General features: G+C 39.3%; 1 protein-coding gene across 1 annotated transcript in view; it reads left to right on the top strand.

Moving 5' to 3' along the window:
- The window catches only part of LOC140679226 (erlin-2-like), a 42,957-nt gene extending 18,178 nt beyond the window's left edge, over nucleotides 1-24,779 (top strand). Inside the window, exons 9-13 of the mRNA XM_072914219.1 lie at nucleotides 7,788-7,846; nucleotides 14,812-14,903; nucleotides 14,989-15,078; nucleotides 17,370-17,449; nucleotides 24,009-24,779. Coding sequence (XP_072770320.1) covers nucleotides 7,788-7,846; nucleotides 14,812-14,903; nucleotides 14,989-15,078; nucleotides 17,370-17,449; nucleotides 24,009-24,182 — 495 coding nt within the window. The 3' untranslated portion in view covers nucleotides 24,183-24,779. The remainder of the gene's footprint in view (nucleotides 1-7,787; nucleotides 7,847-14,811; nucleotides 14,904-14,988; nucleotides 15,079-17,369; nucleotides 17,450-24,008) is intronic.
- The last annotated feature ends 1,430 nt before the right edge of the window (nucleotides 24,780-26,209 follow it).

The following is a 26,209-nucleotide window of genomic DNA, read 5'->3' as shown; positions in this document are numbered from 1 at the left end:
AGAGGACAACAGAGGACCACACAACTCACGTAGTGTTAAAAGCCAGAGAATAAAAGTGGGTCTTAAGACGAGACTTAAAACACTCCACTGTGGGATCAGTTCGAACATAGAGAGGCAGAGTGTTCCAGAGCTTAGGGCCGACCACATAGAAGGCCCTGTCTCCCCTGGTTTTAAGTCTGGTCTTGGGCACTACGAGCTGGAGCTGGTTCTCGGACCTCAGAGCGCGGGATTGTAAATTTGAATGAGGTCCGAGATATACTGAGGTGCCAGTCCAAGTAAAGCTTTAAAAACAAACAGCAGGGTTTTAAAATCAATTCTAAGATGAACAGGGAGCCAGTGCAAACTCTCAAGAATTGGGGTTATATGCTGGCGTTTCCTGGCCCCTGTTAAAAGTTGTGCTGCCGCGTTCTGGGCTAACTGCAACCGGGAGAGTTGCACATGTACAACGTATGTACAGCGTCTTTGCATTTGACCCATCCTCTCTTGCGGAGAAGTGGGCAGCCATTGTGTAGCGCCCAGAGACCATACCTGGCTCATCATGGCTCAGTTTCTCGGTCGATGAAGCCTCCCAGAGGGCAATGTGGGCGTAGTGTCTTAGTGTCCAAGGATACAACAGCGGCGACTGGGATGGAGGAGCGGGATTCGAACTGGGAACTTTCTCATTACTGAAACACCCGCTCTGACCCCTGAGCCACGCTGTGCCAATGTCACTAACTCGATGTCAGAATACGACTTTGATGCTAATGCTATTCTGTTAGCAGTAGGGATGTCTCGATCCGATATTTGGATCGGATCGGCTGCCGATATTTGCCAAAAATTGCGTATCGGCAAGGCATGGGAAAATGCCGATCCAGATCCAGTTTTTAAAAAAACTCCGGTCCGTGTTTTCCAACGCACCGATTTAAATAATACATTCCACTTTTCTGCTGCTCCGTAATTTCCGTTCCACATTTTCCAGCACACCTTCAACACATCCACAGGTCTGTGTCTGTGAATTCTCACGCAGTTGCTTTTAGCTGCTGGCATTACACGACAGGCTCTTCTCACTCTTTCCTGTGTCTCCCTCTCACAGACAGCAAGCGCACCTTCTTACACACGTCACATACTGTCACGACATACGTCACATACTGTCACCTCATACGTCACATACTGTCACCTCATACGTCACATACTGTCACGACATACGTCACAGAGAGGTAGCAGCATGGCTAACGTTAGCTGTGATGCTAGCGCAGCCGTGCGAGCAACGCTCCCTCTAAGGTGCGCGCTTGTGCAATTGCGCACTGTTTAAGCGTCCTCTGCGCATAGCAAATCTATGCCACGCACAGAATCTAATAAAAAAATAAGCGCATAACAATTTTCGACACACGGACACGACAGAGAAAACAGTTTTCGTCATCATTGTTCAAATATTGTGACGTCTGTCGAGACGCTTATCTCCATTCGGTGCCACATGTCCACACCATCAAAATGCTGAGGCAAAAATTTCCACATCAACACCGTATGAAAAAATTTGTGATTTTTTTAATTGTGATTTCCTTCTCTGCATGAAAGTTTAAAAGTAGCATATATTAATGCAGTGTGAAGAAGAATGTTTTAATGTAGACATGCAAGCCTTGAAAGAAAAATTTGAAAATCAAGACTACATTTCCTGCAAATGGGTGCATTTCTACCCTATATTTTAACTTTAGATTTATTCTCATATCAAACTCTTTTGGCTGTCTTTTTGACACTTACATCCGGCGCCCCCCTCCACACCCTGGATTATAAATAATGTAAATAATTCAATGTGATTATCTTGTGCGATGACTGTATTATGATGATAGTATATATCTGATAGTATATATCTGTATCATGAATCAATTTAAGTGGACCCCGACTTAAACAAGTTGAAAAACTTATTGGGGTGTTACCATTTAGTGGTCAATTGTACGGAATATGTACTTCACTGTGCAACCTACTAATAAAAGTCTCAATCAATCAATCAAAACACATAGAATCATCATACTGCTGTGATTATATGCATCAAGTGTTCATTCAAGGCTAAGGCAAAATATCGAGATATATATTGTGTATCGCAATATGGCCTTAAAATATCGCAATATTAAAAAAAGGCCATATCGCCCAGCCCTAGTTCAATGATGCCATTTCTGTTTGTCATGTATAATTTTATCTCTTTTGTGTTTATCCTTGAATAAACAGGTCAGTTTCTTGTTACCAACCATTGTGTATTATTCAAACTCCCCTAATTCAGCTGGCTAGTTGTTACCAAGAGTACTAAAACCCTTTTCAACATGATTCTGACAACTAAGTAGGCTAAATAACTTTAAACTTTAATACATGCTCGGATAGGCCAGTATCGGTATCGGTATCGGATCGGAAATGCAAAAACAATATCGGTATCGGATCGGAAGTGCAAAAACCTGGATCGGGACATCCCTAGTTAGCAGTTAGGTAGGCTTTACTCTTGATTCAGAGACCTCTCGGCTCCAGGTGAAAATTGACTGTTTTCCTTGAGACCCACCAGCAATTAATTTATATTCTCTCTCCTCAGTTGTTTTTGTAAGATTCACCATGATGAGACTAGTTGTGGCTTAGAAAATGATGTTCTCTAAGCAACGACACTCCTTGTTAGACTCATTCTTCTAATCTGATTAAAACAGCGTGCCCCTCTCCTCTGACTCGCACAGTGCGTCCTATTGAATGAGTTAGTAATATAACAATTTTGAGTTTGTATTTTTTTACTTTCAAAATGTATCAAATGTACCAGATTAAAACCCCTAGCGGGCTGGTTTTGGCTTTTGGATGGTAAAAATACCAACATTTCCCCCAAAAGCTGAACATCCCTGACTTAGTGTATGTTCTTAACTTAACCTCACCTAAAAGTTTTGGAATGTTAAGAGGCACAATTTCAGAATTCAAGCCTAAAATGATATGGATTAGTTCTATTTTTATTCTATACGCAAATACTTGCAAAACTTAGAATCCTGTTAACATACTGGTATGCTAAGTGTAACCTGATTATTACACACTGCAAAAAGTCAGTGTTCAAAAAGAAGGAAAAAAAATACAAAAATTAGGGGTATTTTATTTGAACTAAGCAAAATTATCTGCCAATAGAACAAGAAAATTTGGCTTGTCAAGACTTTACAAAACAAGTAAAATTAGCTAACTTCAGTGAACCCGAAAATACCTTAAAATAAGTATATTCTCACTAATAACAAGTGCACTTTTTTTGGTAGAAAAAAAAAAAGAGACCTTTTTGCTCAATATGTTGAAAAATATTCTTAAATTAAGTAAATGCTAGTGGCATTATCTTGACATAATGATATGTGCTCGGCATTACATTTCTTGAAACCAGCAAACTTATACTAAAAACTAATTTATTGTTCTTAATGGAAAGGCAACAAGGCAACCACTTGTTACTCTCGGGGTCTCCTAGCCGCTCAGGCAAATCATATTGTCTAAAAATGCATTTTTCCATCGATAACATGACATCATCGCGCCAAGTGTGTGCTCTTTCAGTCAATTAGTGCGCATATATACAGCCTGGCCCCCAGCCAAAAAAATTTTTATTGTAATTTTTAAGAATTTATCTGGATGTGCATGAACTATTTCAGTTCAAAATTGTTAGAAATGTTAAATGTTTAAATATTAACTGTCAGTTTACTGTACTGTGCCAACTGTACTACTATATGAGTACGTATTTTCTATTGTTTCATTGAAAATAAAACAGCAAAGTCCATTTGGCAGTCATCCGTTTTAATTATGAGACACAATTGTGTCAAAGTCATGATTTTTTTTTTCATGCTTGAAATAAGAAATTATTACTTTAAAAAAGTAGTTTTATACTTGGGAGTGTTGATGACACAGCTTTGCAACACTTGATATTCTAGTTTCAAGCATGTTTTACTCAATATAGGTCATCAAATCTCAGCAACAAGCTGTAATATCTTACTGAGAATTTAGGACCAAAACCCTTAAAACAAGTAAAACACTAACATTAAATCTGCTTAGTGAGAATAATTATCTTATCAGACAGAAAATAAGCAAATATCACCCTTATTTGAGATATTTCATCTTACTTAGATTTCAGTTTTTGCAGTGAAGATGATAAATAAGCTGTGCGTATTATAGTCTCCAGATAAAATGCAATTTTGCATACTCAAAGACAAATAACTATTACTCAATTATTGTTTTGAGTCAGGGCGGTGTGTAATTACAGTGAGTCAAGCAATGCCAAAAGTCTGATCTGGTACACTTTGTAACATTGAAAGGTGACTCTGACATGATAACATCGCCTTAGCATTCATAACTTCAAGGGCCAGTGAAAGTGCTAGAGCGCATTGCTGCTTTGATCAATGTTATTAACTTTATATGTCACAGATGTTTGAATTTATGCTTTGAACGATCAGTTTTATTGTCCTACAACAACAAAATGAGCTGGATTCCGACTTGTGTTGACTTTATTTTCATGGTGTGTCTTGTTAAAATAAACATACAGTCGGACTGACATTAATGTGAAACATTTTAAGATTAATTGACTGAAATACAGAGCAGCAGAAAAGGTGAGTAGGTCAGCCTTGACTTGGTTCCCTCCTTTAGCAGCTTTAACAACTTTCTCTCTTCACCTCCACTTAAAAAGCTGTGGGAATTTAGTTCATCGAGAAGAACATTTGTGAATTCACTGTTGATTTAGAGGACCCTCGCTCAGGGATATTCAATTAATTTGTTTTGGTGGCCACATTTCGAGAAACGTTAAGACTGGGAGGGCCGACTTCTCCCTTCACTATCAGTCTTATTTTGTATAACCCAGCTTCCTTTACAGTAGACATGTATTTATTTTGTCAGAGTTACAGGATCGCTCTGCTGTTTTTAAGAATCTTCTGCCAAAAAGTTAGTGAAATATCATCTCTATGACTGCACTCTAATGTTTTTAAAGGGGAACATTATCACAATTTCAGAAGGGTTAAAACCATTAAAAATCAGTTCCCAGTGGCTTATTATATTTTTCCAAGTTTTTTTCAAAATTTTACCCATCACGCAATATCCCTAAAAAAAAAGCTTCAAAGTGCCTGATTTTAACCATCGTTATATACACCCGTCCATTTTCCTGTGACGTCACATAGTGAAGCCAACACAAACAAACATGGCGGAAAGAACAGCAAGCTATAGCGACATTAGCTCGGATTCAGACTCGGATTTCAGCGGCTTAAGCGATTCAACAGATTACAAATGTATTGAAACGGATGGTTGTAGTGTGGAGGCAGGTAGTGAAAACGAAATTGAAGAAGAAACTGAAGCTATTGAGCCATATCGGTTTGAACCGCATGCAAGCGAAACCGACGAAAACGACACGACAGCCAGCGACACGGGAGAAAGCGAGGACGAATTTGGCGATCGCCTTCTAACCAACGATTGGTATGTGTTTGTTTGGCATTAAAGGAAACTAACAACTATGAACTAGGTTTACAGCATATGAAATACATTTGGCAACAACATGCACTTTGAGAGTGCAGACAGCCCAATTTTCATCAATTAATATATTCCGTAGACATACCCTCATCCGCGCTCTTTTCCTGAAAGCTGATCTGTCCAGTTTTGGAGTTGATGTCAGCAGGCCAGGGAAGCTAGGGTCGATAGGGGGTTTAGCTTGCTCGTCTGCGGGAACAAACTGCCGCCATTGCTTGCCGTGCTACCGAGGTCATTTGTCCCTGAATTCCTCACACACTCCGGCAGATTCAATGGGGGTCTGGCGGCAGATTTCTTTGACTTTATCGTTGGAAATGCATCTGCTTTGAGTGTCGCAGGATATCCACACATTCTTGCCATCTCTGTCGTAGCATAGCTTTCGTCGGTAAAGTGTGCGGAACAAACGTCCAATTTCTTGCCACTTTCGCATCTTTGGGCCACTGGTGCAACTTGAATCCGTCCCTGTTCGTGTTGTTACACCCTCCGACAACACTCCGACGAGGCATGATGTCTCCAAGGTACGGAAAACAGTCGAAAAAAACGGAAAATAACAGAGCTGATTTGACTCGGTGTTTGAGAAAATGGCGGATTGCTTCCCGATGTGACGCCACGTTGTGACGTCATCGCTCCGAGAGCGAATATTAGAAAGGCGTTTAATTCGCCAAAATTCACCCATTTAGAGTTCGGAAATCGGTTAAAAAAATATATGGTCTTTTTTCTGCAACATCAAGGTATATATTGACGCTTACATAGGTCTGGTGATAATGTTCCCCTTTAAGAATCTGCTGCAATAATCTGTCTCACAAGTTTTTAAACTGAACTCGTAGGGCACCATTTTGAAGAGACCAACTGATGAAAAAGACAGGACATAAAATTGAACCTTGAGAAACACTATTAGTATACATTAAGAAGTTGAACAAATGACTTGTGACTGCATCTGAAGTTAACAAGCTATAGCAACAACGTAGTTGCACAATTCACATGACGAAGAAAATGTGTAACCGCCATAAAGGACCGGACTTTAAACAATGCCTTGAAGAACACGCCAGTTATGTAAATCACAAGTTTGGATCCCAAAATGTCAATGATCTGCCAATGTGTTTACAATGGTCAAAGTTCCTCTATACAACAGAAAAACTGTGTTTTTAAGAGTTTGCTGCAAAAATGTTTGTCTCCAAAGTTTTGAACTGAAGTCGGGGGCCACTATGGTGTCATTCCTGGGCTGGATTTGGCCCCCGGATTGCCAATGGAAAAGTTTTCGCCGAGCTCATAGTCTAGTTAGCTCATAATGTTGTGGTTCATCTCAAATGTGTTTGATGCAGTTTAGGTGACGCTTGCTTTCGTTTTTTTAGATTCAGTTATCTTTTTTTCCACTTTCACGTTACTGGAAAGTGGAAAAAAAGAAAACTGAGGAATGAAAAATGGAAACTTAGGAATTAAAATGTGTAACACTTCAAAAAAACTGGCAGCAAAATAAACAAAAGGGTTCAACAAATGAAAGCTTTGCCAAAGTTTTCATATGTTGAAAGTTATTTTTTTAGGGGGATGGGAGTGTTGGCTCGGTTGGTAGAACGGCCGTGCCAGTAACTTGAGGGTTCCAGGTTCGATCCCCGCTTCTGCCGTCCTAGTCACTGCCGTTGTGTCCTTGGGCAAGATACTTTACCCACCTGCTCCCAGTTCTACCCACACTGGCTTAAATGTAACTTGGATAATGGGTGTCACTATGTAAAGCGCTTTGAGTCACTAGAGAAAAGCGCTATATAATTATAATTAATTTCACTTGTTGAAGACCGAATCCTACGAGAAGTGGAGCAGACAAAAACAAGGTACAAGTGTATGTGAGAACATTCACATTTAGGGGCCTGAGATTTGTCTTGCTCAACAATTTGATGTATGAATTTATATCAAAAGTAGGTTTGTGAATTTAGTGTGTAACCGACGTCTGAACACCTCTTGAGTTTCATGTCAACATTGTGTACAGTGTCATAGAAAGAGAGAAAGTGTTTTAAAGTTAGCTTTCACAACCTCTGCAGATCCCCCCAGCGTCCCCACAGGATCAACCATCAGTACAAGACTGTTTATTTAGAAAGTTTTAATAAAGAAACCCAGCGGATAAACATACAATTCATTGCCGAGTTTTCGACTCTCCCTTGAGTGATATTACTCAGGCCTTGAGTTTCCTATAAATAACTAGGACAATTTGAAACAATAACAACTCTTTCTGGGAAACCAATACTCTTACCAATTGGAGATTTCGCATCTAAGCTGACTAGGAACTAACTGATCCTTTTTGTGTTTGGTTGGACTTTTTGCAGGCAGTTCGTGTCACAAAGCCTAACATCCCAGAGAGCATCCGCAGGAATTACGAACTGATGTAAGATTTTTTTTTTCTTTCCCCCATGTGTCAACAAAGAATGTTCTCTGCCTTCCTAACTTTGTGTTGTGTACACCCTCCACCCACCCAGGCCAATTGGATTGACTTATTGTTATTGTAACTTTCACTGCCAAGTACTGTAAAGGAAACCACAGCTGGTTCATGTCAGTCTTTGAGCATCTTACAGTGACTTCATGTGCTCTCTCACACACACACTGTAAAAATCAGGCTTTAGTTTATAGATGACATCCAGAGTGAGATAAATGCCAGATGGTTGATCACATTTTGATTCAGTTTTCACAGACACATGCATCAGCATGCAGGTGTTGCTTAGTCATCATAGAGGCAGTTTCCATTTCCATTCTTCGTGCGGGCGAGCAGTGCCAAAGCAAGATGGAATAAGCGCACAGAACATTTTAAAATTGCGCAATTTGAACAGTAAATGAGCAAATAATGCAGTCTCGATAACAAACTAAAGGCAACTTATTGTTGAAACCAAGGGACATAAACTGCCAGTTAGAGTCCGCAGACAAAAAGATACACATTTTCCATTGATTAGGTTTCTGGCCCAATTTCAACTGAAGCAGTAAGTGAACACAGTAATACTCTCCAGTAAACAGGAAGTAAAGGTGCATGCAGTTTTTGCTTGGAGGGAAACTCTTGAATTTGATCATGTCCATACGCTCCAGCATTTAAGCTGTCATTGATTGCAACTGATTAAAGCTGAAAGTCTAAATTTCCGTGACAACTTGACTCGAGTACATAAGATGAGGTAAGATAGGATGAACTTGGTACACTGCCATTGTTAAGCAGAGATGAATAATGTCACAACAAGATAATCTGGCCCACATTTCCTTTAAGAAAACTACTATGACAAGGTATATGACTGCACAAGGAAACCTTTTATAATATGGCTGGATTACAAAACAATGCAAGTGCACTTTGATGTGTTTTATAGTTACAAATTAGATTTTAACTTTTTGAACTCTTTTCCAGAAATAAAAACTAAAATGAAAAATGAATCAAATTTAAAATAAAAGGAGAGTGGTCACGCTTTTCTCTGTAATATTCTCCCTAAGCAGGTCAAGCCTAGCTCTCTTTGCTAGCGCTTTTTTTGTAGTGAGTAGAAAGTACTTAATGTGTGGTTCAAACCCCGAGCACACTGCCAGATGGATGTGCTTTTGACTATTTAAAGGGGACTTATGCAAAACCAACTTACTTATTGGTACCTGCTTTTGTGTATTTGGGGATCTGCGTAATTGCCGAAAATTGGAAATCAAACTATGTTTAAACTATAGCTTTACCAGATAAAACTGCATCCTCGAGCCCATACTTGCCAACCTTGAGACCTCCGATTTCGGGAGGTGGGGGGGCGTGGTTAAGAGGGGAGGAGTATATTTACAGCTAGAATTCACCAAGTCAAGTATTTCATATATATACATATAAGAAATACTTGACTTTCAGTGAATTCTAGCTATATATATTTTTTTTTTAATTACATATATATATATATATATATATATGTATATGTATGTATGTGTGTGTGTGTATATATATAAATAAGAGAAATATTTGAATTTCAGTGTTAATTTATTCACATATATACACACACATAACACTCATCTACTCATTGTTGAGTTAAGGGTTGAATTGTCCATCCATGTTCTATTCTCTGTCACTTTTTTTCTAACCATGCTGAACACCCTCTCTGATGATGCATTCTGCTTCGTCTCCTTGTTGTGTGCGCAGTTGTGCACTGCACTCTCTAAAAGCCGTAGATGTTAATGTCCCATATGCATGTACAGTAGATGGCAGTATTGTCCTGTTTAAGAGTGTCACAACATTGCTGTTTACGGCAGACGGACTGCTTTACGGTAGACGAAACCATGACTGCTGTAGTTGTGTGTTGTTGCCGCGCTGCGAGGACGTTAATGAAACTGCCTAACAATAAACCCACATAAGAAACCAAGAACTCACCCTCGATCATTCTACAGTTATAACGTGATTGGGCAGGCACACTGTTTATATTGTGGGAAAGCGGACGTGAAAAAAGGCTGTCGACACGTCACTCAGGTCCGCCTGAATTTCGGGAGATTTTCGGGAGAAAATTTGTCCCGGGAGGTTTTCGGGAGAGGCGCTGAATTTCGGGAGTCTCCCGGAATATCCGGGAGGGTTGGCAAGTATGCTCGAGCCTGCTGTCCTGGGGGACACTTCGGATGGAACCAGCTACTAGATGGTTTGATTAGTCTTTCGCCACTGCGGAGACATTTATAAAACAATCTTGCCTTTCTTCATACTTCCTCCTAAATTTGAATTTTCCCCAATTGTGACATCAGCGGATATCTCCATTTATGGTAGAAATTTACCGAAGTACTTTGAACAAGTCCGCAATTGTAGTTACTTATTTTTCTTTATTCTCTTGTTGTGGGGCTGACTGCACATGCATCCTTCGCTGTTGTCATTATTAATACAAATGAATGTATAGCTCAAACTTACATATCTGTCAGTAGACTCGCATTGGAAGCATTAAAAACTACAAATTGGATGAAGTTGAGAAGACGCTGTCAAAGTTAAGCCATGTAAATAAGACCACCTACAAAAAGACGCATCCAGAAAGCAGATTGAAGATGGTCTGTAAAACATAATCTGGGCAAAAAAGAACCACCATTAAATGTTATGTAGACCACAAGGAAGTGTTTTAAAAGCACCCCTTTTTCCAGAAAACATTGTCCCATTTATGGTAGAAATTTACCTAAGTACTATGTGCAAGTCCGCAATTGTAGTTACTTATTTTTCTTTATTCTCTTGTTGTGGGGCTGACTGACTTGTACATGCACAAGTGAGATCTTGTGACACCTCTGGAAATAGCTCTTAAATTTCATTCATTTTGTTTTAAAAAAATCTTTAAAAGTCCTAAATTTAACCTGTTAAAACCTGCAGATACCCTGCTAACTGTATTTTTATGTTTTTTAGAAGAATAAATACTTTATACTGTATTTCCTTTACGCCGGATACTAGCTTTGGGGGTCAATGTTGGAGGTATTTTAGATTTAAGGCACCGTTTTGCTGTCTGGCCGTCAGATGTTTGCCTGCCTCCAGAAGTCCACAGGGGTTCACTTTTATTTGAATACCAGATTTAAAAGCTTAATCATCATCCACCATAACCAGACAGAATGTAAAAGCCCTTCTCTCGACAGCAATTAAAGCTTATTGCCAGGCCTGCTAAATGTGTATGTTTGATCTTAATGGTCTTAAACATCCATCCATCCATCCATTTTTCTTCTGCAAGCAACAGCAAAATTACCACTGTAATAAAGTATTGTAGTCAGTCAGAACCATACTTGCCAACCTTGAGACCTCTGATTTCGGGAGGTGGGGGGTGTGGTCGGGAGGGAGGGGGGGGGGTGGTTGGGGGCGTGGTTAAGATAGATATATATATAAGAAATACTTGACTTTCAGTGAATTCTAGCTATATATTTTTTTTTATTACATATATATATATATATATATATATATATATATATATATATATATATATAAATAAAAGAAATACTTGACTTTCAGTGAATTCTAGCTATAAATATATATTTATTTTATTTTATATATATATATATATATATATATATATATATATATATATATATATATATATATAAGAGAAATACTTGAATTTCAGTGTTCATTTATTTACACATATACACACACATAACACTCATCTACTCATTGTTGAGTTAAGGGTTGAATTGTCCATCCTTGTTCTATTCTCTGTCACTATTTCAGAACACACACATTATACAAATATACATTATAAAATCAATAAGAAAACGGGAGCTCTAATTTGGGAGTCTGAATTAGGATCAGAAGTTCCTATATAAACATTGCGTACTCACATGGCCATTTTGTATTGATTACTGCAGCTGTGCACTGGATTCATTCACAAATACAAACTACAACTCACAAACACTTTAGAGTTAGGCTCCACCATCAGAATGTGTACTTAAACTTATAAAGATCACATGGATATTATTCAGTGAGTTGATTCACCAAAACTAACCTGTTATACAGGAGGAAAAAGCACACAGGACGTTTCAATTGTTCACAGACTGGTCGCTCTCATCAGAATGACAAGACACTTCCGGTCTGCAGGTGATAGCATTCAATTGGGAAGAAACGCCTTACTGCCCCCTACTGACCAATGTGAATACTGATAAATGTGTAATGACAGCTCCAAAAACGAATTCAAACCACAAAATAAAATAAATAAATCAACACAAAAATGTGACACATTATGGGTGGGTCACATATGCATGTACAGTAGATGGCAGTATTGTCCTGTTTAAAAGTGTCACAACATTGCTGTTTACGGCAGACGAACTGCTTTACGGTAGACGAAAACTTGACTGCTGTTGTTGTGTGTTGTTACCGCGCTGGGAGGACGTTAATGAAACTGCCTAACAATAAACCCACGTAAGAAACCAAGAACTCGCCCTCGATCATTAGCTGTTTATATTGTGGGAAAGCGGACGTGTGAACAGGCTGTCAACACGTCACTCAGGTCCGCATGGAGCTGGAGGGGGCGTGGCCTCCAGCTCCGCCTGAATTTCGGGAGAAAATTTGTCCCGGGAGGTTTTCGGGAGAGGCGCTGAATTTCGGGAGTCTCCCGGAAAATCAGAGAGGGTTGGCAAGTATGGTCAGAACACATGGGGTTTTTGTAGAATGAATGGCTTGAATAAAAAATATGAGGTTAAAATCTGTATTTCTTCCTGCTGCATACATCGTTAAGGCAGACATCATTGACAGTGTATCCTAATGTAGTTAACAGTTGTGACCTAAAATGACCAGTAATAGGCATAACTGAAGAAACACAGTGCTGTCATAAAACTGTCTGTAATCAATCTTTCAACAGCACAATTTAAATGTTCATGTTCTGTTGGAAGATTATATTGCTTATTTTAAGTAATATATCTCAGATTTTAGTATACAGTGGTACGTCAATTTTACGAGCTCAATTAATTCCTCGACCGTGTTCTTAAATCAAAACACTTGTATTTTAAATGAGCGCCGTCCATTAAAATACATTTAAATCTATTTAATCGGGGCTTGCCTACCCAATACAGCCCAAATTTAACATGCCTTAAAAAACAAGACAACAGCATCTTCTACAGTCAACTGCAGTTGTCGCATCCCTGGAAAACACAGTTAAACTCTTTTGCACTAATGTTCCATTCTTTTTATTGATAACTCCGTATTAATTGGCCCACCATGAGAGCTATACTGCTGTTTTATACTGCTTTTGAAAAATACCAGTACAGTTTCATCATCTGAATGATGCTATGCGGCGGTGACTACAGATCAGAGGCGCACGGTGTCAAATGGCATAAAAAGACAATTCTACTGGTTAATGAAGAGCAGGGGTGCTCATTACGTCGATCGCGATCTACCGGTCGATCTCGGAGGGTGTGTCAGTCGATCACCAGCCAGGCATTAAAAAAATAGTCCTAAAAATGAGCGATCATAAATCTTCACTATGACGTCACTTGATTGACATTCACGGCACCCGAGGGTCTTCTGAGATGACGCTGGCTGCTGCCAGCTCATTAAAATTACCGACTGGAAGGCGAGAAACACTTTATTTCAACAGACTCTGGCGCCGTACCTGTCGTCAAAACTCCAAAGACCGACTGCACAGTTGCACAATAAAAGCTCTGCTTCATCCTGCCTGCGCTACCAAAATAAGAGTCTCAGAAAGCTGGCGTGCACAAGCTAGCAAGCTACGGAGTTTGCCGACAATGTATTTCTTGTAAAGTGTATACAAAGGAGTACGGAAGCTGGACAAATAAGATGCCAAAAACCAACCACTTTCATGTGGTATTGGACAGAAAGGAGGACTTTTTTTTTCCTCCATTCGGAAATGCGGACATTATCATCACTACTGTCTGATTCCTATCAATGCAAGTCATCAGAATCAGATAATACACCAACTTATATTATTGTCTTCATGAAAGAAAGGAATCTATATGTGTTAAACATGCTTGTATTATCTTTAAACACCTTTAATTTATTAATAATATTAACTATATGTGTTAAACATGCTTGTATTATCTTTAACCACCTTTAAGTTGTTAACAATATTAACTATATGTGTTAAACGTGCTTGTATTATCTTTAACCACCTTTAAGTTGTTAACAATATTAACTATATGTGTTAAACATGCTTGTTTTATCTTTAACCACCTTTAAGTTGTTAACAATATTAACTATTTGTGTTAAACATGCTTTTTTTTATTTGTAACCACCTTTAACTTGTTAACAATATTAACTATATGTGTTAAACATGCTTGCATTATCTTTAAACACCTTTAACTTGTTAACAGTATTAACTATATGTATTAAACATACTTGTATTATCATTAAACACCTTTAATGTATTAACAATATTAACTATATGTGTTAAACATGCTTGCATTATCATTAAACACCTTTAACTTGTTAACAAAAACATATATTTCATAAATAAGTAAATATAAATTATATATATGAATGAGGTAGATCCCCACGACTTGATCAATTGAAAAGTAGCTCGCCTGCAGAAAAAGTGTGAGCACCCCTGATGAAGAGGGAGTGTGAAGCGCAATTTGGAGGTATTTGGGCTTCAAAGCAAACGATAAAGGCGACGCTTTAAACAGGGAGGCACCGCGCTGCAAGTCCTGATTTCGTCCTACAAACGTAGCGATTAGTATTACCACCTTTGCTTCAAACTTAGGTAAACATTTGAATAATAAGCATTCAGATCTGGACAAGGATTTATAAAGAGTGACAGGTAATAATATAGTTGTTACTCCTGTCCTGCTGTTCGGCACATTCACCGTAATAATTGAGAACTGTGATAAATGTGGTCACAATTATAGTGAAAAATGTTCATACTATTTCATCTCTAATGTGCAATCACCATTGTTTACCCACAGGGAGAGTGAGAAGACAAAACTGCTGATCTCCCAGCAGACACAGAAGGTTGTGGAGAAAGAGGCAGAGACCGAAAGGATCAAAGCTGTGATTGGTAAAGAGAGTAATAATATAATCTACAATGTCAATATAGGCGTTCATGGAAAAAAAAAACAGATGTTGAATTATGTGTTTTACAGAGGCTGAAAAAGTAGCCGAAGTGGCAGAAATCAAATTTGGACAGAAAGTCATGGAGAAGGAAACTGAGAAAAAGATCTCTGAAATTGAGGGTGTGTATCCTGGGGAGGACTCAGAAATAAGATTGCGATATACTGTAGTCTTTTTTTTCTTTCACACCTTAGAACATATTTGGCATGTCCCAGCAGCTGCACAGCTAAAATATCATGCATAATATCTGTCTTCCTTATTTCATACCTGCCAACTACTCCGGTTTTCCCGTAATTAGTACGGTTTTCATCAACCTATTCCGGGTTACGGTTGCAGTGATAAAAAATACGGTTTTTCATTAATTTAAAAAAAAAATTTTTTTTTAAGTTTTATTCACGAAATCGCGTAACAACAATGACAATCGACACTGCTTCCCGTAACTTCCTATCGAGCCATTCCGAATGCCATGCGCGAGGCTATTTATAGCACCGCTGCCAAGCACGAGGCACCAGTTGCCATTGTTTCCAAACGAGCGAACGATCATGGAATCAGCCGGAGAAAAATCGCAAGCGAGTCTTAAACTGAAAAGAAAACTGCAGTCATTCCGTGAAGAATATTCAAAAGCCTATCCGGGAATAATTATCCGTTCCAAAAAGGGTGAAAACTACGCGAATTGCACCTTGTGCAGACAAGATTTTTCGATCGGACACGGAGGAATTAAAAAGTTAAAGTTAAAGTTAAAGTACCAATGATTGTCACACACACACTAGGTGTGGCGAAATTATTCTCTGCATTTGACCCATCACCCTTGATCACCCCCTGGGAGGTGAGGGGAGCAGTGGGCAGCAGCGGTGGCTGCGCCCGGGAATCATTTTGGTGATTTAACCCCCAATTCCAACCCTTGATGCTGAGTGCCAAGCAGGGAGGTAATGGGTCCCATTTTTATAGTCTTTGGTATGACTCGGCCGGGATTTGAACTCCCAACCTACCGATCTCAGGACGGACACTCTAACCACTAGGCCACTGAGTAGGTATTTTAAAAATTAGCGATGTAAAAGACCACGTTGGGACAAAAAAACACAAGTCTAATGCTGTTGCTAGCGATACAAGTGGAAAACTTTCAACATTTTTCGTCGCCCAAACAGATTCTTTGGATGTGATAAATGCCGAAGTTTTATTTACGGAGGCAATAATTGAGCATGGACTTCCACAAAAAGGTAATGACACCAATGTTATCTATTGGAATTGTTTAGTACTGTTATACTGTTAAAAGTGTTTATACTATTTATGCTTTCAAGTCCAAGTTGAAGAAATCTTGTTAAATGTTGACAGCATAACTACCAAAATACAGAAGTATGTCCTTAATATTTTTGCAGTGCTATTTCTGTTGAAAAGTTAAAATGATTACATTAGAGATGTGATGTGCCATTTTTCAAGTGTCTGATGGCTTAAATTAATTTTCATTAATTTTTCATATTTTGAATTCTTTTGAAAGGCTTACAAAAAAACTACATTTGAATTGTAATTCCATGCTATTGACAGGACTATTAATTTTAATGAAGTTAGCTTACCATGTTTACAGTATGATCATTGTGATAGAAATATGAATTTTAGGCACAGAATATTTTTTACAATTGAACAAGGCAGTAGATTATACAAGCTTGGACAGAAAGTTAATAATGACACCAATTTTTTTTTTTATGGAATTGTTTAGTACTGTTTTACCATTTGTTTACTGTAAAAAGTGTTTATACTGTTTATACTTTCAATTAACAAATTGAAGTCTTGTGAAAGGTTGACAGGATAACTGGCATTAACTGTCAAAATAATTTCAAACTATTGAAGTTAGCTTACAGAATAAACATGTCAATCAACCCATATGATTTTTGCTGTAATATTTTTGTTTTGAAAAGTCACTGTGACTGATAGAAAAGTGATGGTTTTAGCAACATTTTAACCTGTCTGAATGCTAATAATCATTTTGCGTCGGGGGGCAAAGACCCCTCACCAGGACTTTGTCCTGGACCTACCGGGGCCTGCGGCCCCTGGACCCTGGCTACTAGGTTTTTCTGATTTCAAAAGTTGGCAGGTATGTTATTTGTTTGTGAGCCAATGCTACAGCCCCCGCACTACCTTTACTAACTTTCAAGTTATAGAAGCACTATCTTGACTTTCATCAGCTTTCTTGGACACAGCAAGTGTGTTTGGAAGATGCAATCTCCTCGACACACGAAACTGTCTGTAGAAAGAAAAACAGTTATGATCAGAGCACTATTACATTCAGAAAAGCTTGAATCTCAGCCAAATTGTAGAATCCTACTGGTTCGTAACACTACCGCGGCAGAGCACACAATTGTAGCGTTTGGCACCTTTCTGCTTTCTGTCTCGTCACGACACCCTGTGTGGTTCACAGATGGGGCTTTTTTGGCACGACAGAAGGCCAGGGCAGATGCCGAGTTCTACACATCACAGAGAACTGCGCAGGCCAACAAGGTAAGGCAAAACAATTAAGCCATGAGCCACGCATTAAAGTATCTTAGTGTAAAAAAAATCAAATAAAGGTTTGACTGTCACTACAGAGAGGGTCAGCAACCCGCGGCTCTTTAGTGCCACCCTAGTGGCTCCCTGGAGCATTTTAAAAAAAGGTTTGAAAATGGAAAAAGATGGGAGAAAAATAATTTTTTAGCTTTAGTATGTTTTTTGTTTGAGGACAAACATGACACAAACCTTCCCAATTAGAAAGCCCACAGTTTAATATGTTTGTGTGTATGCTTCACTGATGAGAGTATTTCGTGAACATCGTTTTGTCCTACTAATTTCGGCGGTTCTTGAACTCACCATAGTGTGGACTGTGACGCAACAGTTTGTTTATATGTAAAATCGTCCACTCCTTTGTCTCATTTTGTCCACCAAAATGTGTATACTGTGCGTGAATGCACAAAGGTGAGCTTTGTTGATGTTATTGACTTGTTGGAGTGCTAATCAGGCATATTTGGTCAGTGCATGACTGCAAGCTAATCAATGCTAACATGCTATTTAGGCTAGCTGTATGTACATATTGCATCATTATGCCTCATTTGCTATAGCTATATTAAATGAGCTATATTTGAGCTCATTTAATAACCTTTACTATTACACTCTTTGTATATAATTTAGTTTTGCATGTCTCATGACACATTTCAGATAGTTGTTTGTGTGCCATGTTGTTCCAGACCCTAGCAAACATTACCTAGCTTGCCAAAGATTGTAATTAATCTATTAAAAGAAGACTGCCGTTTCCTTTAACTTGGACACACACATCTACCATATTTTTCGGACTATAAGTCGCAGTTTTTTTCATAGTTTGGCCGGGCTCCATTGCAACTTATATATGTTTTTTTCCTTCTTTATTATGCATTTTCGGCAGGTGCGACTTATACTCTGAAAAATACGGTATACCTTTTGGCCATTAAAAGCCAGTAATTTCCAGGAGTTATCTCACTTTCTGAGTAGCCTCTGATGTACTAATGGTTTCTAATGTTGTAAAAATGTGTACAATAAATATTACATTTCTGTCAACAAAGATTTGCTACAGCCTGCGACACATAGTCATTTTGATAGTAGGCTATTATAGCTAATATAGACACTTACATCATTTGTAGCCTTCATTATAACACTTATATACGGCTTTTAATTTTTTGCGGCTCCATACGGATTTGTTTTTTGTATTTTTGGTCCAATATGGCTCTTTCAACGTTTTGGGTTGCCGACCCCTGAACTACAGGATCGATACAGGAAAACGCGATTGGTCCACGCATGCGCAAAGACATTTCCATCAACTTGTTTCACGGCAGTTATTTTCGTGCACGCCGTCACTGTTACCATGCTTTATTTGAATACCAATGTCATATAAAAGATTACATACAAAAATAAACAAACATTTCTTAAGAATACAGTACCGTATTTTTCGGAGTATAAGTCGCTCCGGAGTATAAGTCGCACCGGCCGAAAAGGCATAATAAAGAAGGAAAAAAACATATATAAGTCGCATTTTTTGGGGAAATTTATTTGATAAAACCCAACACCAAGAATAGACATTTGAAAGGCAGTTTAAAATAAATAAAGAATAGTGAACAACACGCTGAATAAGTGTACGTTATATGAGGCATAAATAACCAACTGAGAACGTGCCTGGTATGTTAACGTAACATATTATGGTAAGAGTCATCCAAATAACTATAACATATAGAACATGCTATACGTTTACCAAACAATCTGTCACTCCTAATCGCTAAATCCCATGAAATCTTATACGTCTAGTCTCTTACGTGAATGAGATAAATAATATTATTTGATATTCACACATAAGTCGCACCTGAGTATAAGTCGCACATTACATCTATGGCTTTTCACACACACAAGTGAATGCAAGCATACTTGGTCAACAGCCATACAGGTCACACTGAGGGTGGCCGTATAAACAACTTTAACACTGTTACAAATATACGCCACACTGTGAACCCACACCAAACAAGAATGACAAACACATTTCGGGAGAACATCCGCACTGTAACACAACATAAACACAACAGAACAAATACCCAGAACCCCTTGCAGATGCTTGTTTTCATTCAGAAAAATCTACCTCTCACACGTGATCACAAGGAGAAAAAGAATTAGCCCACTCTTTGGGCTTCATCTGTTGCACAAATAGACTAATAGTCTGGACTGAGTGAAGCTGTTTTATTTATGTTTTGTGCATTTTATTCCCCATGCACTTTAAAGGATGGCTGTGTTTTCTACTAGTCTAGACTGAAGCAGTTTTTTTATTTTTGTGCCTTTCTTGTTTTTATTTGCACATTTTTGTGCAACAAAAGAAATATGGTTCAACCCCCCCTCACCTCAGAACCCCATCATCATAAACACACAAACAGTTAAAACAGTTGACACTTTTAAATACCTGGGCATAACCTTGGACAATAAACTCACCTTTGATCAACACACCACGGACATTCAAAAAAGAAGTCAACAAAGACTGTCAGCCATCCGGAAACTTAAAGGACTATACGTTGCACCTCATCTCCTGTTATTACTTTACCAAAGCATTGTTCAACCCATCCTTCTGTACTGTTCCACATGTTTTTTCACCATGCTTTCTGTAACCAACCGGACCAAACTCACACGCATTACAAACATAGCAGCTAAAATCATCGGCCTACCCACACCCAACATTTCAGACATAAACCACAGGTCCATCACCCGACTGGCAAAAACAATAGTCCAGGATATCACTCACCCACTACACCAATACATCATCCCACTACCATCAGGGCGCAGGTACAGAACAATCAAATTCCGGAGGGCCCGCCTCAGGAAAAGCCTGATCCCTGCAGCTATAGCCGCCCTTAACAGCAGGCCCGGCCGACCTGTCTGACAAGCCTGTAAATGTGTGTTAGTCATGTATGATGTCTTTTTGTTTTGTTTTTTTGTGTGATGTGTAATGTCTAGTGTTTAAATGTACGGCAGTGACAATGAATTTCCCCAAGGGGACCAATAAATCTAATCTAATCTACTCATACGAATACGTTAAGAACAGGGCAGATTGAGCCCAGTTTATAGTATACTCTGGACTGAAGCTGTGTGCCTTCATTGTTTTTGTAGCTGTTGTTTTGAGGCATGTTTAAAAAATAAATTAAAAAAATTGTACTTTGTGAAAGTCAAAGTGCAGTGTTTCCCATAGTTGTAGTGGGTATCAGGATTATTTCAGGGAGAGCATGTCCCACATTCCAAGCTGCTGTTTTGAGGCATGTTAAAAAAAAAATAATGCACTTTGTGACTTCAATAATAAATATGGTAATGCCATGTTGGCATTTTTTTCCATAAGTTGAGTTGATTTATTTTGGAAAACCTTGTTACATTGTTTAATGCATCCAGCGGGACATCACAACAAAATTAGGCATAATAATGTGTTAATTCCACAACTGTATACAGTATATCGGTATCGGTAATTAAGAGTTGGACAATATCGGAATATCGGATATTGGCAAAAAAGCCATTATCGGACATCTCTAGTTGATACCAATACTGATCGCATGTATAACTATTTTTTTAAATGTATTTATGGTAAGTTCTATTGATATTTCAACCATATCAATGCAATATTAAACCAGTTTCTCATTCTCTTTTATTACATACAATTATTTAAAAAAAACAAAGTCAATAGTACAGAATAACTAAACAAAAGCAAAAACTAATATATACTACTCATTTAAATCCTCCTATGTCCGGAGCCTTATTCCCTGATTTTGTAAACCAACAAAAAATGATTTTGAGAAATAAAACATATCGATGTAGTCAAATTAGTATCAATCATATATCAATACTACCCTCGGTATCAACACCACCAATTAAGCTTAGCGGTTGTCCAACTATCAGCATGTTCCTGGCTTGCCCTCGGTGTGCAACATGTTCAGCCTCGTCCTCCAGTGATAAAGAATCTTAAGATACTAAGAAATGGAGTTTCCGTAATTTTCCATAATGGATGTGACTATCATTACAAACTGTGCATGTAGACACTAGTTAGCTGTCAGCCGCTTGTCAGCCGGGAAAGTAAGAGAAAAAGTGTCAGCCAGAGAGGATTGGTGTTTGTGATCGGCAGGAATTTGCATTATTCGGCAATGACGATCACTTACCCTTTAACAAAAATCGGACGATATGGTAGCCGATCAATCCTCACATCCTTACTGTATTGACTAGTAAAATAGAATCAACACTTGTTGGGACTTGTTGTTAACTAGAGATGTCCGATAACTGCTTGTTTGCCGATATCCGATATTCCAATATTGTCCAACTCTTAATTACCGGTTCCGATATCAACCGATACCGATATATACAGTCATGGAATTAACGCATTATTATGCCTAATTTTGTTGTGATGCCCCGCTGGATGCATTAAACAATGTAACAAGGTTTTCCAAAATGAATCAACTCAAGTTATGGAAAAAAAATGCCAACATGGCACTGCCATATTTATTATTGAAGTCACAAAGTGCATTATTTTTTTTGACATGCCTCAAAACAGCAGCTTAGAATTTGGGACATGCTCTCCCTGAGAGAGCATGAGGAGGTTGAGGTGGGCGGGGTTGGGGGGTGTATATTGTAGCGCCCCCTGCAAGGGCTTCTGGGTATTTGTTCTGTTGTGTTTGTTGTGTTACGGTGCGGATGTTCTCCCGAAATGTGTTTGTCATTCTTGTTTGGTGTGGGTTCACAGTGTGGCGCATATTTGTAACAGTGTTAAAGTTGTTTATACGGCCACCCTCAGTGTGACCTGCATGGCTGTTGACCAAGTATGATGCATTCACTTGTGTGTGTGAAAAGCCGTAGATATTATGTGACTGGGCCGGCACGAAAAGGCAGTGCCTTCAAGGTTTATTGGCGCTCTGTACTTCTCCCTACATCCTTGTACACAGCGGCGTTTTAAAAAGTCCTAAATTTTACTTTGTGAAACCGATACCGATAATTTCCGATATTACATTTTAAAGCATTTATCGGCCGATAATATCGGACATCTCTACTCACATCCTTACTGTATTGACTAGTGCAGGGGTCGGCAACCCGCGGCTCTTTGATCACTCTGATGCGGCTCAGCAGCTTACTTGCTGAACCCCCCAATTTTCCCGTGAGACTTCCGGATTTCAGTGCCTCTCTCAGAAAACTCAATATTCACCGATTTTCACCCTTAAAGCTATAATAAGGGCGTGCTGTGATGGTACAACATTTGGCACCCTCTACAAACTGTATTGACAGTGTGCCAGCCCAACAGTTGTTATACAATATACTTCTTTTTTACTAACGCAAGTGACAGCAAGGCATACTTAGTCAACAGCCACACAGGTTACACTGACAGTGATCATATAAAACAACTTTAACACTCTTACTAATAATGCGCCACACTTTGAACCAAAACCAAACAAGAATGACAAACACATTTCGGGAGAACATCTGCACCTTAACACAACATAAACACAACAGAACAAACACCCAGAATCCCATGCAGCCATGACTCTTCCGGGCTACATTATACACCCCTGCTACCACCAAACCCCGCCCCCACCCCAACCCTGCTCCCTCACACATCAACACCCCCCCCCCTCTCTCTCTGTGCGTCGGTTGAGGTGGGCGGGGTTTGGTAGCAGGGGTGTATAATGTATCCCGGAAGAGTTAGGGCTGCATGGGATTCTGGGTATTTGTCCTGTTGTGTTTATGTTGTGTTAAGGTGCAGATGTTCTCCCGAAATGTGTTTGTCATTCTTGTTTGGTGTGGGTTCACAGTGTGGCGCATTATTAGTAAGAGTGTTAAAGTTTTTTTTATACTGCCACCGTCAGTGTAACCTGTGTGGTTGTTGAGCAAGTATGCCTTGCTGTCACCTACGTGAGCAAGCGGAAGCCCCATACAACATGTGGCTGATCAGGTACCATCACGGCACGCATGACGCTGACAAGTGTTATTCATTCAAAACCTGCGTGCCGCACCAGCTTAAAAATTCCATATAAAGGTGTGGGCAATGTGTCTGAGACCCCTGTTTTATACATAGCACAAAGCAAAAAGAAAATGTATATGCAGTGTTATTTCATTTAAAATTTCAAAAATTTTTGAGGCTCCCATTGTTTTCTATAATTTGTGAAACTGGTCAAAATGGCTCTTTGACTGGTAAAGGTTGCCGACCCCTGGACTAGTGAAATAGAATCAACACTTGTTGGGACTTGTTGTTAACTACCGGTAATATTTATTAAGGCTGGTAAAATTCTAGAGCTGCATCTATCAAGTATTTTAGTAATCAGATATTCTACTGAAAATGTTTTTGATTAATTGAGTAATCGGAGAAAACATTTACATTTGGTTCAAGAGTCATTATAAATACACAAGGAAAAAAGGACATTTAATAAAATCTCTCTTTTAGTTCTAATACAAAGTACAGGCATTGCCTGTGCCGTCAGTTGAGAAACAATATTAAATGTACACATTTGAACATAAATCACTTGAAAGCATTTTGATTGTGTTTGCACTCTTGCAGATGAAGTTAACTCCAGAATACCTGCAGCTCATGAAGTACAAGGCCATTGCTGCCAACAGCAAAATCTACTTTGGGAACGACATACCCCATATGTTCATGGACTCAGCCGGAACTTCTATCAAGGCGTCTGCAGCCATGGACTTTGTGGGCGAGCAGATTTTGGACATGGATTAGACAAGAAGGTACTGGGAGGACTGCACATGGTTGGTGGACTCAATGTTGGAGGGTCGTGACACAAAACTATGCAGGTTTTTTTCCTTCAGCCCAGAAAAGCCCTGCTGACGTGAACCTCAGAACCACTGCTAGAAACTCTCGACATTGGAATAAGCATGTAAAAAGTCAGAATATAACCTTTTCAGGGATGCCTCTTTGTTTGGTACTGGTAGAAGAACAACATTTTTGATTGCATCATACGTGAGTTAAACTTCATCAAGCACAAGCAAGTGATAATGCCTTCAATATGACAGCATTCCAATAGGGAGTGGTGCCCCAAGGGTAGAAGTACAGTATGTGTTTAGACCAACAAGCATTTGTTTCTTTCATCAGGCCCTTAAATGAGAACTACACTTTCATTGGAATTTTGCCGAATGGTCACAATCATCATGAGCGACAAGAACACATGTCTTTTTTAAAAAAAACATAAGTACTCTAAAGATGATAAAAAACGCTTGCAAGATGCGGCGAATGGGGAGCCACCATTGCAGCCTTCAAAGCCCTTTAAAACAACTTCAAAAGCCTCCATCCATTTTCTACCGCTTGTCCCTTCCTAGGGTCGCTGGGGGTGCTGGAGCCTATCTCAGCGGTATCAAAATATTAATTACCGTATTTTTCGGACTATAAGTCGCAGTTTTTTTCATAGTTTGGCCAGGCTCCACTGCAACTTATATATGTTTTTGTCCTTCTTTATTATGCATTTTCGGCAGGTGCGACTTATACTCCGAAAAATACGGTACACGCTGCAATTGTATACATAATGTAGGAACAGGCCCATCCATACTTGCCAACCCTTCCGATTTACCCGGGAGACTCCCGAATACCTCCCGAAAATCTCCCGAGGCAACCATTCTCCCGAATTTGTCCCGATTTCCACCCGGACAACAATATTGGGGGCGTGCCTTAAAGGCACTGCCTTTAGCGTCCTCTACAACCTGTCGTCCCGTCCGCTTTTCCTCCATACAAACAGCGTGCCGGCCCAGTCACATAATAAATACGGCTTTTACACACACACACACACAAGTGAGTGCAAGGCATGCTTGATCAACAGCCCATACAGGTCACACTGAGGGTGGCCGTATAAACAACTTTAACACTGTTACACATATGCGCCACACTGTGAACCCACACCAAACAAGAATGACAAACACATTTCGGGAGAACATCCGCACCGTAACACAACACAACAAATACCCAGAAACCCTTGCAGCACTAACTCTTGCGGGACACTACAATATACCCCGCCACCCCCCCCATCTCCCGAATTCGAAGGTCTCAAGGTTGGCAAGTATGGGCACATCCATAAAAATATGTACAATATTAACCGTATTTTAGTCTTTTTAAGCAATACCGGAACTAATTTCCTCAGTGCATTTATTTACGTTTCCAACAAGTGGCCTAGTGGTTAGAGTGTCCGCCCTGAGATCGGTAGGTTGTGAGTTCAAACCCCGGCCGAGTCATACCAAAGACTATAAAAATGGGACCCATTATCGCCCTGCTTGGCACTCAGCATCAAGGGTTGGAATTGGGCGTTAAATCGCCAAAAAGGATTCCCCGGGGGTGGCCACAGCTGCTGCCCACTGCTCCCCTCACCTCCCAGGGGGGTGAACAAGGTGATGGGTCAAATGCAGAGGACAAATTTCACCACATCTAGTGTGTGTGTGACAATCATTGGTACTTTAACTTTAACTCTTTAACAAATGTGTGTTCTTACTTCCGGAAACAAACGTGTGTCTTTTCTAATCATGGCAAGGATTTACTACCTTATCTTTTTAAAACCTGAATTTACAGAGGATGAACTGCTGGTTATAGAAGCCAGCACATGGAAGAGAGTAAAACGTTGGAGCAGATAGAAGCCGAGAGGGTGAGGTCAGTGTAACTTGATGGTGTAAATGTGGAATTTGGAGTCGAGCTATGCGGACATAAATGGTGTGCTTACCCAAAACTAACTGGAAAAAACTTCCCCGGCCAGCTGGACCAAACGCACA

The sequence above is a fragment of the Nerophis lumbriciformis genome, linkage group LG12 (genome assembly GCF_033978685.3).
Source record: "Nerophis lumbriciformis linkage group LG12, RoL_Nlum_v2.1, whole genome shotgun sequence".
Classification (NCBI taxonomy): Eukaryota; Metazoa; Chordata; class Actinopteri; order Syngnathiformes; family Syngnathidae; genus Nerophis; species Nerophis lumbriciformis.
This window is presented reverse-complemented; position numbering and strand designations above follow the sequence as displayed.